Raw genomic sequence first — 16,855 nt, forward strand, 5'->3', positions numbered from 1 at the left:
TATCCTAATCTTGTCAACATATGCTTGATAATGTTGCATCTATAATGGCATTTAAAATTTTAAATTTTAAAAACATCAACTTATTGTTATCTAGCTTAATATCTTGACGGTGAGTCGTGGCATTGGTTAAAAATAATAAAATTTCCCTCTTCTGGAAGCCCATTTTTTATAAAGCATTAGTAGCCACTCACTCAAAATTTCACGAGACATCCAAGCTTTCGGATTTGATTTCCATTCCACTGGAAAGCTTTTTATATCGCATTTTTTAAAAGCGCGTGGGCGTGCTGCATTTCCGCTCACTAACGGTTTTTCTTTATCCCCGATTATATTGGCAGACGATAGCACAGTTAGCCTTTCTTTCGATAACTTACCGCTAAGGCATTTTCTTTAAAGCAAGCGTTTTATTGGGCAAGGCATGGAAAAAAAGTCCAGTTTCATATAATATCTTTTGGACTAAAGATTAACAAATTATTTGGTAACTTTTGTTTGAATTGCTGCACATCCTCGGAATTAACATCGGCAGATTCCCCATATACGCTTTTGAACGTCACAATATGGCGCCTTCGCCATTTATCCAACCATCTGTTTGAAGCAGAAAAATTTTGAATGCATAATAGACCAGCGATTTCCTTTGCCTTTCCCTTTATAATAGGACCCGATATTGGTATATTTTGGCTTCCCACTTTAGCGAACCACTGTAAACACAAATAGTATATTTTTGAGCCAATATTTTCTTTATATTAATTCTTTTGAATGATAATTTTCTTTCTCTACCACATTTATGATTTCCATTTTTTGCTTAATGGAAAGTATTTTATTTTGCTGTGACATTCTCAGTCTTAACTCCAACTAACGCGAATAAAACGTTTTGCAATACATTTAAATGATTCATAATTTGCCTTCTTTTTATGCTAAAAACTACCAATTGTTACGTTAACTCTATGTTAATTGTACGTAAGTACATATGTAAGTAGATTTTGGCTGCTCGGTTTAGCTATTACACTTTACTTTCATTTACTGATCTTCGTTGTCTGCGAATAAAAGTTTCGCGTCCGCTTATCAGAGATTTTTATTGATTTGTTCATTATTTTGTTTAATGATATATTGTACTTGTCCGTTAACGAGAGGTCCGCGTCCGCTTAGGAGAGATGTTGACAACATAAAAATGGGAAAAAGTGTCCGGTGTCCGATTATTAGAGTGAAATTAATTCTAAAAACGCAATGAAAAACTTGGATCCCGAACTTTTATCCGGTTATAAGGGGTGTCCGCTTAATGGAGGTGTCCGCAAGTAGAGGTTTCACAGTACATATGTTGTTATATGTGCGTGTTTTTTTTTGCCTTTTATGTATTCTGATTCCTTCTCTCCTAAAGGCCAACTGATCCTATTTCCTGTTCCTGTTTTTTGTGTATTGTCCTTTATGCGTTTTGCAGGTGTATGGTTCTTGTTGTTATCGCGCACGCTTTCTTTTGTTATTATACCCTGAACAAGGTATATTCAGTTTGCCACTAAGTTTGTAACACCCAGAAAAAAACGTCGGAGACCCTCTAAGATACATACACTATTTTCGTAAACATTTTTTGATTAGTGTTCTAGAAGCTGTGGAGAGTCCTCTTTCTAGCCAATTAAAAGTTATCAACTTAAAATTTTTGTGGCATTACTGGAGTTTTAAAAAAAAGTCTTAAACGACAACATGCTTTCCTTAAGCGTTAAAATAAATTTTGAGTCAAAAACCGTCACATTCGGAAATTTTTTTAATAATTGTAAAGGGTTTAAACCAAAAATAATTTTTTCTTGTCTAAAAAAAATTTTAACTCGAAATTTACTTCAAAACTGAGTGCACCGCGTCCAGATGTTAAAAAAAAATTTTTTTGGCTGTTTTTATAATCTACAGATTTTACCCTAGATTTTCAGGCTAAGTAAAAAAAAAAAATTTTCGCTCTACCCTAATATGTATATATCTTCATAATTTTTTTATATGTGTATATGAAGAATGTATGTACTCGTATGTATAAGTATTTATATTTCTGTTACTTTTTGGATTTATTTTTTGCTTTTTATTTTACAATGTCGAATCGAAGCGAAAAAAGGGAACGGGAGCCTCCGTCAGGAACCTTTTGCTTCTTTTGGTGTGGTGTAAAATGTAATGTCCGCATGTGTGGTGTGATCGTGATGTTGTTGTATTTGTGTGCGTGTTGGAGCATGGTGTAGTGATGTGGAATGTAACCAAGATGTGTATGTGAAATTTAATAAAGACGTAGTCTATTTGATGTGGCCGTGGTGTACGGTGAGGGGTCTGAGGGTCATTTAGCCACACCGGCTTTGCACATTCTGAGAGTTAAAATGTTCGGTTACACCCGAACTTAGGCCTTTCTTACTAGTTAATTTTATTCGCGAGATCATGATCACTTTGATTTTTTAATCCTATACTTATTTCTATAAGTTGTAGATGAACAAAACTATTACACTCTTTGCAAACAATATTGAAAGTACTAAAATTGAGAGCTAAATACTATACATTCTCGCAATATTTAAAATCTAAAGTCTTCAAAACTGTATAATAGAAATGTTGTTTATGAATTCAATAACTGTTGCTAAATTTAATTTTAAACCGATTACAATTATTTTTATTAACTAATTATCATTGGCTATGGGTATGACCCATATGACTTATTTAGCGATTAAAATAAACTTCATGTAATGCAGTGACTTGTATATTCATTTTCATCGATCTTGGAACAGGATGCGGTATAAAATTCATTATATTGCATGTATGAAATTCGTTCATTCATCTTTGACATTACTCTACTATCGGCTATAAATTATACTTAATACACTATTTCCTAACAAATTGATTATAAAAACTCAAACACTTACCGATATATTTGAAATACATACATTTGCCAGAGTACCAAAAGTCATTATGTTTGCTATGTGGAGACTTCATGAATTACCATGAGTCGATTTTACTCATTATCGGTATCAAACTTTTATATGCCGCAACCTAATACGTGGTATACATTTTTCATAATTTTTCAAAGATTTCTTAAATTGATCTTATGTTATACAGTCAATTAAACTAAAGAAAATCATTGTAATGTGTGTTTGGGCAACTAGAGCTCGCGAAGAAATGTCCATTAAGTTTTATTAAAATATCTAATAAATGAAATCGATAAAAACTCAGCCATTGAGGGTCTCATATACGGTATCTGGGGGCTTGGAAAAAATAGGACGATGTCGGAAGTTTTATATCGATATCTTTGCTAGTGCTTGATTCAAATAAAATGAGTTGAGAACATGATTCAAAACCTCTTAGTCAATAGTTAGGGAAACCAAATTTCAAATTTATCTTCGTTAATTCATTTGTGTTGAAGTTTCTTAAACATTTGAAAAACGTTAAGTTCCGCAAATAACCGCGCAATCAAATGCAAAATAGTAAAAGTAGTCCAATGCATATCTGCATCCCTGAACAGGGTATATAAAATATGCCACGAAATTTGTAACTTCCAGAAGGAAACGTCAGAGACCCTATAAAAATATATATATAAATGATCAGCGTGACGAGCTGAGTAGATTTAGCCATGCCCATCTGTACGTTTGTCTGTATATACGCGAACTAGTCCCGCAGTCTTTGAGACATCGATTTCAAATTTTGCACACGTCCTTTTATCCTCAAGAAGCTGCTCATTTGTGGGAAACGCCGATATCGAACCTAAGCCATGCTGAATGATGGCTGAATTGTCGGCAAGCGGTAAGTCCCCTCCGATGCCCGGGCGAGATCGGAGCTAACGAATAACTTCTCTACGCATAAAGGCTCCGCGGTCGAGTGACCAACCCTTTCCGGAAGATTCGTGGAACCAAATATGAACGCAAGCAATAACAACAAAACAATTGACATCTCGATGGCTACCGCTACGACTACAGGGACAACGGCAAATATTAATACTTATTGGCAACCTATAACGGTTTCAGATGAAGACAACGAGAAGTCTCCAGTCAGGAGTGTCTAAATTACCTTAAACTTAAATGTAGAACCGTCCATATCCAAAGCAGACAAGAGTACCAACTAAAGTACACTGGCAGCCAAAGAGGAGGTACAGCGTAAAAAGAGGACCGCTAAGACCGCCATAACTAACTCTTAGAAAAAGAATCGCTCCCACAACGAAAGGTTGAAAACTCTGCCCAAAACACCAAAGTAGGGGAAAGCCGATCAAATAGCACAACAACAGCTACATACTCTTGCGATAGGACCAGGAACTGCCTCCAAATGTCTATAATAGACAGAAACTCCTCCTCACCTGACACCATTTGGAGATATGGTGGAGATTGTTGAGTCTAGTATTAGCTGACAACAAGATCAGTTTCGGTATCCACAAAGCCAGGTTGAAATTATTTCTGTTGAATACTGTAAATTAATTTTTGTAATCTAGCCATTGTAATATAATATATATAATATGTATTGCAACTCTACCACTTATTAAATTATAATCTACATGTGTGGCAACTCTACCACTTACTAAAGACGCCATTGTTCTCAACATGGTAGCAGAGCAAGGTTGTCTTTTTTTTTATTCACTGCTGCCATATTTACATTGCTGGATGTAATTTTGATATCAGTTGGTTTTTTAATCTTGTTTCATAAATTGATCTGTGTGTCTAAATAACTTATCTAAGCCGTTTTGAATTCAATACTCTGTTAAATAAATGAATACCTGTAGCAAGGTTGCTAAAAGGTCCAAAAACTATTGTATACTTGTATATAACCAAAAAACTTTCAACGTGAACACGTGGTTTTATATACAGCACATGGCAACTAATTTAATGAAAAGTCACAAGGAAAAGTTGATCAGTGAAAATTATGAATTAAAACTACAAAATGAAAAATATTTGCAAAAAAAATTTCTTGAAGTAACAAAAAAGGTTCTAATACTAAAACAAAAAATCGATTGTAAAATAAAAACACAAAAAGAAAAAGAATTAAAAATGGTTACTCAAACAAAAGTTGAAGATATAATAATAAAAAAAAGATACTTTACAAGTTGGAAATTAAGATTAAAGTTGTTACTCGAATACGAAGAATGCAAAGAACAAGCAACAAGAAGAATAACTGATCAAGATACAGAAGCAGACTGGAACACAAAGGAATTTGAAAGCAAGAATGATAATTATGAGCACAGTTTCGGACAGGCAATTAGAATACATAGGAGAATGTACAACCACATATGATATGATGACAAAATACGACGGTATATAAACATCATAATCTACGGCACTTCAGATACTGCAAAGAGGAAAAATAGAAGAAATAAAACTAAATAATTATACTGAAGTGGATGAATTTTTCGTGGATTTCGAAAAAGCAATTAACGATTTTAGAGCTGCGGCGGAGTACTAGATGAAGCTGAAGATATTTAATCAAAGGTTTGCCACCAAGCTACAGCTACATTGGTGATTTCATAGATGTAGTGCTAGAAGAACAAAGACAGTAGACTACGTGAAAACTAAAATAAAAGAAAAAAACATAAACAAAAGTGAAGTATATAAAAGATCAAGTGTAAGCACCTTTAATATAAAAACGAAAAGACAGTGCTTCGTGTGTGGTAAATACGGACACCAAAAAAGGGACTGTTATCATAATCAAAACGATCAAGAACCAGTGCAAGACGGTCAAGGCAGAGGAACTCAATGTAATCAAGGAAGAGGACAACGAGGTCACCCCAGTAGCCGATCATCGAGAGGCTACGGCAGAAGTAGCGGATCACAGAGAGGTTACGGAAGAGGAAGAAGACCCTACCAACAAACCAACGATTTTTCAAATCAATCTCCAGGAAACGAATAGAGGGCAGCATGGTCAACTCAAGTGCACCACCGTGAGGCAAACCAAGTAAATAGATACGAATATGAAAACTCAAGTGATAATGACAATGTAATTAATTGGATTTTAGATAGTGGCTGTACAGACCACATAATTAAAACCGAAAAATGCTTTGTAAGTTATGTTAATTTAAACAAGTAAGGAAAGGCTAAGTTCGGATGTAACCGAACATTTTATACTCTCGCAAAGTCAAATGGTATACTCGTTTGAGATTTCTTTGTGGATTGACTGATATTTTCGGTAGAAGGTCAACTATAGGCACTGGGGTCCACATATTTAGTACTTAGGGGTTTGAACAGTTTTGGTTCGATTTAGACAATTTTTGGCCGCAAGGTGGCATACTTTAATTGCATTATTCACGCAAAGTTTCACCCCGATATAATCATTGTTACCTGATTTGCATAGTGGAAAGTGAAAGAATCAGATGGAATTGAAAATGGTGTTACATGGGAAGTAAGCGTGGTTGTAGTCCGATTTCGCCCATTTTTGCACTATGACATAGAAACATGAAAAGAACGTTATGCATCGAATTTGGTTGAAATCGGTTGAGCAGATCTCAAGATATGGGCGGTTCCTATAAAGCCAATTTATACCATCTCAGAGATAAAATTTAATGTCTCTGGCGTGTTTAGTGCTTGATTTATCGCGCTTTTAGTAGTTTTTAACAGTACCGTTATATGGGGAGTGGGCGGAGTTGCCACTCGATTTCAACTATTTTCACACCGTCAATAGAAATGCTAAAAACATTTGCTTCTAGTGAATTTTGTTATTATAACATTAGCAGTTTAGGAGTTAGTTTAAAAAAAAAATTTTAACTGCAGAGGCCCCTCCCTAATGTGATCCTGTGTACCAAATAACAGTCTTGTATCTTATTGCGGAACTTAGTTATGGCAAGTTATTTGTTTTTGATTAATGGCGTTTTGTGGGCGTGGCAGTGGTCCGATTACGCCCATCTGCAATACCAACCGTCTCAAGGTACCAAGAAACATGTCTACCAAGTTTCATAAAGATATCTCAATTTTTGGATGGATTTATAAAAAAAAGGCGATGGCACTCATAAAGCTAGGTTAATTGTTAGGGGCTTTCAACAAAAAGAATATATTGAAAATGTTTATTCTCCAGTAGGCAAAATGCAAACTTTAAAAACCTTACTATCTTATAGCTGCGCAAACGATTTATATATCGAACAAATGGATGTAGAAACAGCATTTTTAAATGGCCACGTAAAAACTGAAGTATACGTTCATATGCCAAAAGGTTATGAAACAAGTGTAAATAAAGTTTAAAAGTTACAAAAAGCTCTTTATGGTCTCAGAGAAAGTTCAAGAGCCTGGTACGATTGTTTCAACGAGTTCCTAAAAAGTTTAAATTTTATAAGAAGTTTCTACGACTATTGTTTATACACAAATATATCCAATATACATGTTAGTTTTTGTAGACGATTTATTAATTTGTTGCAAAGATCTAACCAAAATTAAAGGAATTAAAATCAGTTCAATTAAAAGATTTTCAATGAAAGATATGGGTAAAATCACGAGTTACATTGGTATAGATATATTGTAGATTATAATGATGAAAGAAATAAATTGACTTTAAGTCAAACGAAATATATTGAATCTGTGGTTAAAAATTACAAACTTTAAAATGCGAACTTATATGATACCCCGATGGAAACAAACCTAAAATTAGAACAAGCGAACGAACCAAATGAAAAAATAAAATATAGATCAATCCATACCTATAACTGTTTTGAAGAAGAGAAATTCCCCTCCTTGGTGAAACAGTGATCTCAGGACCATAAGAGCTCAACTGCGGAAAATCTTCAATGAAATCTATAGGACCAAAATTTGGCTACCGTACAAAGATATCATAAAGCAATACAAGAAAGCAGTCAGGAAAGCAAAGGCAAACTTATGGCATCTGCACATCAATAGAAAGCTGCAAAATACTGTCAAAAGAACACACCAATATTGGATATTTAGTGACGGAGGGTTTGAACTTACTGTGTTGAAGAGTCACTGGGGGTGCTAAATCGGAACATGACGGAAGTACAGCAAACCAATCCGGTCACACAAAAAAGCAAGGAAAAAATCAAGTACGCTTCCTACCATATATAGCGGCAGTTCGGGATGGGATCATTCCCATAATGATGTAGAAGCTAAAGGAACCAATGGTTCCAAGGCTTGAAATAATCTATAAGGCAAGTATTCGGTTATCTTATATCTCAAGAAGTTGTAAACGAGCCAAGGTGGTGTTCCTACCAAAACCAGGCAGAAGAGCACACGAAACTGCTAAGGAGTTTGTGCACATAAGCCTCACCTCCTTCCTCTCACCTCACCACGGCCAACGGACATACACCTGAGATCAATCGTAGCAAACAACTTATCGACTTCGCAGTATGCATACACAAAAGGTCATTCTATAGAAACTCCCCTACACGAGGAGATAAATGTAATAAATAAAAGCCATTACATCTCAAACAATATACAATGCCTTTCTTGACATAGAGGGAGCTTTTAACAATATATGTATGTATGTATGTATGACATGGTATTGATACAATCGATGCTTTTGAACAGATTTATTATGGCAACAAACGGATCAGTGACACGAACTAGCTATGTTAGCAAAGAGACTCCTCATGGAGGTATCCTTTCTCCGCTTCTATCGGTGGAGGCACTGAAATTCTACGATATGGTGTTAATGGTATTAGGGCGGTTTCCATCCACAATCAGTTAGATTATGGAAAAAGCCTTTACACCTATGGCCCGCAAACAACGAGCTAGGGATTAACCCTAGTAACGGAACTGATAGTATTCACTAATAAAACCAAAATACCTCACACGGGAAAATATTTGAGAGTAGAGATCGATACCAAATTGAGCTGGAAAATGAGTATACTTGTCTTGTCGAATGTCTTGTGGATATATACGGCTATCATTATCGTATTTAGCACTGTTCTGGTGGCCGGTATTAAAGAAATGATATAATGACCGAAAATTAAATGATATACATATATGAAAAATACCAAAACAAATCCGATAGGGTAACAGGGCCAAAACGCCAGAAACCGAATAACGTGGTTCAACGCGCCCCTAACTCATAACTGTAGGAATCTAAAATACGTAATTGCTATCGAAAACTCTTTCACTGTGAGCCCATTCACGCCATCATAGGATTCGACTTGTTAACACACGCAAGAGTAGCATGAAACTTACAAAACAGCACTATTAATTACCAAAACAAATTTTAACAAGTAAGGAAGGGCTAAGTTCGGATGTAACCGAACATTTTATACTCTCGCAAAGTCAAATGGTATACTCGTTTGAGATTTCTTTGTGGATTGACTGATAATTTCGGTAGAAGGTCAACTATAGGCACTGGGGTCCACATATTTAGTACTTAGGGGTTTGAACAGTTTTGGTTCGATTTAGACAATTTTTGACCGCAGGGTGGCATACTTTAATTGCATTATTCACGCAAAGTTTTACCCCGATATAGTCATTGTTACCTGATTTGCATAGTGGAAAGTGAAAGAATCAGATGGCATTGAAAATGGTGTTACATGGGAAGTAAGCGTGATTGTAGTCCGATTTCGCCCATTTTCGCACTATGACATAGAAACATGAAAAGAACGTTATGCACCGAATTTGGTTGAAATCGGTTGAGCAGATCTCAAGATATGGGATTTCACCTAAAAGTGGGGTGTGCCACGCCCACTGACTAATTTTGAACGCGGTTACTATAAAGCCAATTTTTACCATCTCAGAGATAAAATTTAATGTCTCTGGCGTGTTTAGTGCTTGATTTATCGCGCTTTTAGTAGTTTTTAACAGTACCGTTATATGGGGAGTGGGCGGAGTTGCCACCCGATTTCAACTATTTTCACACCGTCAATAGAAGTGCTAAAAACATTTGCTTTTAGTGAATTTTGCTATTATAGCATTAGCGGTTTGGGAGATATGCACATTAAACCTATTAGAAGCGGGACCACGCCCACTTTTTAAAAAAAAGTTTTAACTGCAGATGCCCCTCCGTAATGTGATCCTGTGTACCAAATAACAGTCTTGTATCTTATTGCGGAGCTTAGTTATGACAAGTTATTTGTTTTTGATTAATGGCGTTTTGTGGGCGTGGCAGTGGTCCGATTACGCCCATCTGCAATACCAACCGTCTCACGGTACGAAGAAACATGTCTACCAAGTTTCATAAAGATATCTCAATTTTTACTCAAGTTAGAGCTTGCACGGACGGACGGACGGACGGACAGACAGTCACCCGGATTTCAACTCGTCTCTTCATCCTGATCATTTATATATATATAACCCTATATCTAACTCGATTAGTTTTAGGTGATACAAACAACCGTTAGGTGAACAAAACTATTATACTCTGTAGCAACAGGTTGCGAGAGTATAAAAATTACAATACCATTACTGTGACAAAGGCATTACCGTTTAACACAGCAGGCATTGCTACGATTCACTCTGTAGACAACGAACCAACGAGATTTCGTAAATAATGAAATCAAACAATTACTTAAAGATGGATACCATCCATTAGACCATCAAAGTCTCCATACAACCGCCCAGCTTAGGTTGTTGACAAAAAAGGTATCGATACTAATGGCAATAAAAATTAACGATTAGTGATCGACGTAAGGAAGCTAAACGAGCGAACTATAACCAGTCCTATGCAGTCCTAACCCATTACCATGATTTCACGAACGCTTAAACAAAGCGAATCGCACTATACCACAAATGCAAGGAAGTTGTTAGCCATTGTCTGGGCTTTAGGCAAATTGCGAAGTCATCTACAAGTATATTTGTCAAAATCTCCTTATATTCGCAGTTTCAGACAGAAACACTAATGCAAAAATTAAAAGATGGGAATCATACATTGGTGAGCACAGTGCAAAATTATTTTACAAACCAGGCAAGGAAAACTTAGTAGCAGATGCCCTGTCCCGACAAAACGTAAACACCTTCGAGGATAAGTTCCATGCAACGATTCACAGCGAGCTATCGTTAACCTACACGGTTGAAGCTATTAAAAAACCTTTAAATTGTTTCAAAAATCAGATTGTTCTCGAAGACGCAAAGTTTCCATTAAAACGGGACTATAAGCACTTTGACAAAAGAAGACGACATCAAATAAATTTCACAGATAAAAACACTCTATTCGACTATTCGAGAGGATCAATCCACTAATTAATACAAACACGGTAAACGCGATATATTGCGATTCAGCAACATTAGCCAGTATACAACACAATTTGGTACTAAATTTTTATCAAGAAAATTCTGGCATTTTAAAAATGTCGTGATAGATATTACCGACAAAAATTAACAGCTCGAAATCGCCATCACCAAACATAACCATCCGCATAGGACCGCTCAGGAAAAAGTGAAGCAAATACATCGTGATTATTATTAGTAATAATAAATTGCAAAATATGCACTAAGACAAAAAACAAACACTTGGGGTGACTCCAATTCAATAATTTGCTGGAGAAATGTTCCACTTTGATATTTTCACAACAGATTAAAAATTATTCTTGACTTGTATCGACAAATTCACGAAATTTGCTGTTGTACAACCGCTTGCGTCTCGTACGATAGTCGATGTAAAAATGCCCATTATTCAACTTCTGAATTTATTCCCACAAACAAAGACAATATATTGCGACAATGAAGCTTCCTTCAATTCAGAAACAATAAGATCATTTTTAAAAAATGGATATGATATTGACATTGTGAAGGCACCACCGTTTATAATTGCTTAAACGGACAAGTGGAATGCTTCCATAGCGCACTTGCAGACATAGCTAGAGCATTTTAACTAAAAAAGTATCTGACGAAACAATTGAATTAACACTGAAGCCAACAATAGCATGCAACCGATCCATACACTTGGTCATAGACCAAAAACCAATCGATGTAATATACGCAGCAGCTATTGAACTTAGGCAAATCATTAAAAACAAAATTTTAAGAGCACAATAGAATACTTTTAACCATGACGATTTGAGGTCCATTTTAAATGAGCACCCTGTGGAGGTCCCCATAGCTACCTTAACTGGAGTATCTAAAATTAAGATGTCACACAACCATGTCACACTACAGATTCAAGATGACACAACAACCTACGCCTCCGTTTGCAAATTAACGGAGCACCACACTCGTGTACGAGCATTACACGCTGGCATCACAGCCTTTTGTCGCACACAACCATTTAATCATCAACGATAGAACAGCAAAAATTAGCACAGACGAAGGTTCAGAGATTATTATAAACGAGACATATCTCATCACATTCCGTTCCGCTGCAATCTTCAATGACACAAAATATGTGTACTAGCGTGAAATCCTGAATAGAACTTCAAGGATAACACGGTTTCCTCTACTATATCATCAGTATTAAGCATGCCCCAACTCCATAGGATGAACAATCAGAACCTTCACGTCTTTATTACTTATCGTCATATGGCAAATCTTGAAGAGAAGACAAACGTCTAAGGAAGTACCAAGCGTCAATAGCTACAGAAAGCAGCATGAGATAGGAGTAGTTAACACATAATAATAATATAATATAGTAACTATACTCTCAGCTTGCATAAAATATCCGCTGGCGCATGAGGTATCCCCACAGCAGTAACCTGACACTTGCTTATATCGCAAGCGGCTGTGCTATCGCTTATGATGAGTCGGCATACTGCAACTTTGTAGTTCTACGTGCTCTGCTTTAGGTTTAGAAGTGAGTCTATTTGTATTCTCAATTTAGTTTGTATTTTGAAGTTAAAGTGTAACAATAAAGTATTAGCTCCGGAACTAGCCAAATTACCTCTACTTGGGACCTGTTAGTACTCATCGACTTAATTGGAATCCGTTGCTACTCATCAGCTTAATTTACACAGATAACCAAGTGGCATTGGTAGCCTTATCGTAGCCAAAGACAAACTACTCAAGCGTGGTCAACAAATGTAATAAGGCTTTAAGCTCACTGGCAGGTCCACTCCACGTAATTTGGGATCCCGACCATAAAACCATTTTCGGCTACAAAAAAGCAGAGAAGTTTCCCAAGTCAGAATCCTTTCTGCCCGCTAGGAATGATCAAGAGGGAGCTTAATACGTAATTTAAACAAATAGCTCACACCAGATGGAAATTTACAACCAAATGAAAAATAGCGAAAGAGATAAGGCTAAAATGTGACAAGGCAATGACTAATGACTTATTAAATCTGTCCAGAAAAAGTATATATAGAGTTACAGCCACCATAACAGGACATTGTCCAATTGGGGAACGCTTGTTTAAAATGGGAATGTCCACCCTTTTCACAATCCCGATGTAGAACTCTTGAAATCCATCAGGTACAAAACCTTGAATGTCTATCTACAAAAAGCATAACGGAGATATGAGGGTATCAAATGGTTTGAACACAACAAAGAAAGAAGAGAACAATGTTTAAAAGTTTTACGAATAGTGTATCAAAATGACGTATTTACCGCTAATTGAGCCCGAACGCTAATATAGCTGCCTTACATGGCTGCCGTACAAATTGATCGATCAAATTATGTCCTTTTATGAGAAGCTTTTTTATTTGACAAAATATTATATAATATCTTCACAAAGTTTGGTTTGTAATTTTATCCATGGCAACGGTACAATTTTCGAACAAATTGTTGATCAGTCCATTATAGCATAAAACTGCTAGACCAACTGACCGATCAAAATCATATTCTTGTATTGAAATTTTTTTTATTTGTGAAAGGTATTATAATTACGATATAACCTAATTTAACGTTTTTTTTTTACTTCCACGTTTTTCATATGGTAGGTGCATATTTTTTAAATAATCGATACTATTAAAAACGCAACTCAATTCATCTGTAAGAGAGACTAAATCACTAGTGAGGGAAATATCTGTTACGTTGTAATGAACATACTATTTTCCAACGAGTCGCAACTACCAGAAACTCCAATACATTATAGCACCTTTCAACTCATTATCCCTATGTGTAAGAAAAGGATGAGTGATCATCTGGTAGCGCTGTCTGATAATTAACTTCTAATTTAGGCGATAGTTGACTTCTGTCTGAATCCTTTGTGTACTTACATTTACTGGTGAATGTTTGTTGTCTCTTTCGATTTTCAAGGAAATCTATCTCCCCTAACCATCCGCCGGGTCCGCTAATGTACTCCAATCTTTCAATATATTTATTTTGTACCTACGAAAGAAATATAAATATATTATTGGTACAAGATAACCTTAATTGTTATTTTCCATTGTTTACTGAATTCCATTTTTTCGTCGTCACAGTAATGTCGCCAGTAAGCACAAAATAAACCGACTCTGGCTTCCTTCCCTGTTCCATTATTTTTCGTTTCGGGCCAAGAATTATGAAATATGCATACGGTGCCAAGCGCGCTCGTAACTTCTATATTGATTCGTATAAAAATATATTTATTTATTTTATATCCTAATATTATATTTACATATGTACAAAACAGTTATTGAAAGTCGTAAACACATGCAAGCAGAAATCTTAAATTAATTTTGTTAAATTTAAAAAGATAATCTATACTATAAAACCAGAAAAAACGTTAACTTCAGTTGAACCGAAGCTATAAAACCCTTCACAAATACAAAGGTGCCTCACAAAACTTGATTTCGATTGTTCAATTTATATAGCAGCTATATGATATAGTGATCTGACCTGAACATTTTCTTCGGAAAAAGATTGTAGCCTTAAACAATAACTCGTGACTAATTTTGTGAAGATCATCGTCAAATGAGAGAACAGTTTTCCATACAAGCACTTGATCGTTGTTGTTTTAAATAATAATCCATCTCAAATTTCGTGAAGATATCACGTCAAATGAAAAAGTTTTCCATGCAAGCACTTGATTAGGATCGTTCAGTTAATATAGCAGCTGTGTGCTATAGTCATCCGATCTATACAATTTCTTCGGAGATTGCATTATTGCCTTGAATAATAATCCCTCCCAAATTTTGTTCAGATATCTCGTCAAATAAGAGTTTCCTCTACAAGTACTTGATTCCGATTGAGAGCGCTTAGATGCTGTATACAGTTAGTTTTCTCTGGTGTCCATCAAAAATTATTGCAATGGGTTAGCAACGATACATTTGAAAGTGAACGTGGTTTATACATGCATGAAGTGTTGGGCATGAGAGGGTTCCTGCATTTGCTGATTATGGGCAACAAGCACAAGCGTGAGAATAATTTACAGTAGTGCGTTTCGTAAGTCGTGCTGACCTCCGACGAAACATGACCTCCCTAGTACATATATACTATTAACAAAGGAATTGTCGAAACAGTAGATTTTACCCGGATAACCTACTACTAACTAAATCTCGATAGCATCGTCCATGTTTCTGCGCAGGATAATGTGACGGTAGTAATGGGAGACATGGCGGGTTCTAAACCCAGCGACACAACCTTAGCTGGAGAGAAAGCGTCATTTATTACGTATGATATACCTATATTTAGGATTGAGTATGGTAGCTCAACTATGGCTGAATACCCAGAGTAACTGCCACACCCCAATGCGTTAGTTATAATTGAAAATAGTCGGAAAAGAGCCCGAAACCGAACAAAGTTTTTTAAAATGATATGCGAATAATACGATGCGAATGCTTAAATTTTTTTGAAAATACGTTATTTAGCACCCTGTTTTATACAAAATTTGAAAAACAAAAAAATTTAAATAATAATAAAACACAATTACAATTAAAATAATAAAAAAGTATACCAACAAATTAAGGAGTTGAGCACCAATTTTTGTTCATTCATATAGCTTTGTAAACCTTATTTCAAAAAGCAATTAAATTATGATATCTTTAAAATTTTTTCCCTACAAAATATATGATATCTGCTTTTGCTTCCATTTTATACTCACCTTCTTCGGTAGTTATTGATCTGATTTATTTTCGGGAAGACTTTAATAGGACGTAAGCTATTATCGCATATTAACCTTCGAAACGTGTTGGGGATGAAATCTTTAGCGAAACCAACAACCAAGCTTATTAATTAAGGCGGCGTGGGGCTTACAGCGAAACCAAAATAATGAAATTTAAATCAAAATCAACTCATAAATTTATATTTACTTGCACATGTTGTCCCATTTGGTGGGGTTTTGCTGAATAATTTTATATGACTTAGTATGTTATATTATATATTGTAGTTTTGACAGATAAGTTTTGCCTAATTCCGTTTTTAGTATATATTCTTCTCCTTTAACTAAGTGTACATTGACTCAGCCTTTGTCCCTCCACATCTGAGCTTGCATCAGCCGGCTCCCGTAGAATGTAGAAAATCAAACCCTTTCTACATATGTTATATGTGCCTCGGTATTCCTCTTTCTTATTTGTGACAATGCTTAGAAGGTCCAACAAGTTTTGAACTGCATTAGAGAGGATAATAGACTCAAAAATTGAATAAGTTCAATTCCGTATCGAACATTTTGTGCGACAAATTTGTCTTCAAAGACATTAATGATCAAACAACGTCACTATCAATGGCGTCGTAGCGAAGGAAATCAACACTTCATTCCGATGAACTTTGTGTGATCGATTAGTATCCAAAAAATAGTTTATAAAAAGGTGTCTGAGTCATTAGATTTTACACCGTTAGACTGCTTATGTGAGGGTACTTCAAGTCAATGATAAGCCACCTCCATCGACTAGTTTGAAATTCTGCGCGTTATTGACGAGATTAAAGGGAGAAAGTGGTAAAAATTTATACGACAAGTTAATCTTCATAAGACAGCTCCTATGTTCATAAAAACATGAAAATAAACATTTTGTTACCATAAGTTAAAATTATCTACAGAAAATTATAATTTTGACACATGTATGTAAGGTAACAAAATATAAATTTTGTTAGACAGTATACTGTGCTATGCTTAATAATGTTCATGAATGCAGGTATAAAATTCGGCAAAATGTAGAACGCCACCT

The 16,855-nt window shown here is 35.5% G+C and overlaps 1 protein-coding gene across 6 annotated transcripts in view; it reads right to left on the bottom strand.

Annotated features, from left to right (window-relative positions):
• Positions 1–266: 266 nt before the first annotated feature.
• Positions 267–16,855, bottom strand: part of LOC106623905 (uncharacterized) — an 81,949-nt gene continuing 65,360 nt past the window's right edge. Inside the window, exons 3-6 of one of the 6 annotated variants that reach the window (XR_011398034.1) lie at positions 14,169–14,312; positions 13,991–14,102; positions 13,821–13,928; positions 13,483–13,773 (exon numbers count right to left, since the gene is read on the bottom strand). Coding sequence is in view for 2 of the 6 variants with exons in the window: in XM_036372790.2 (XP_036228683.1) it covers positions 13,873–13,886; positions 13,991–14,102; positions 14,169–14,312 (270 nt within the window). In the remaining 4 variants the exon portion in view is untranslated. Of the gene's footprint in view, positions 696–13,482; positions 13,943–13,990; positions 14,103–14,168; positions 14,313–16,855 lie in introns of those variants that run through there. The other 5 variants (XR_011398033.1, XR_011398032.1, XR_004978654.2 and 2 more) reach the window with 5 other exon arrangements.

This window comes from Bactrocera oleae, chromosome 2 (assembly GCF_042242935.1).
Source record: "Bactrocera oleae isolate idBacOlea1 chromosome 2, idBacOlea1, whole genome shotgun sequence".
Lineage (NCBI taxonomy): Eukaryota > Metazoa > Arthropoda > Insecta > Diptera > Tephritidae > Bactrocera > Bactrocera oleae.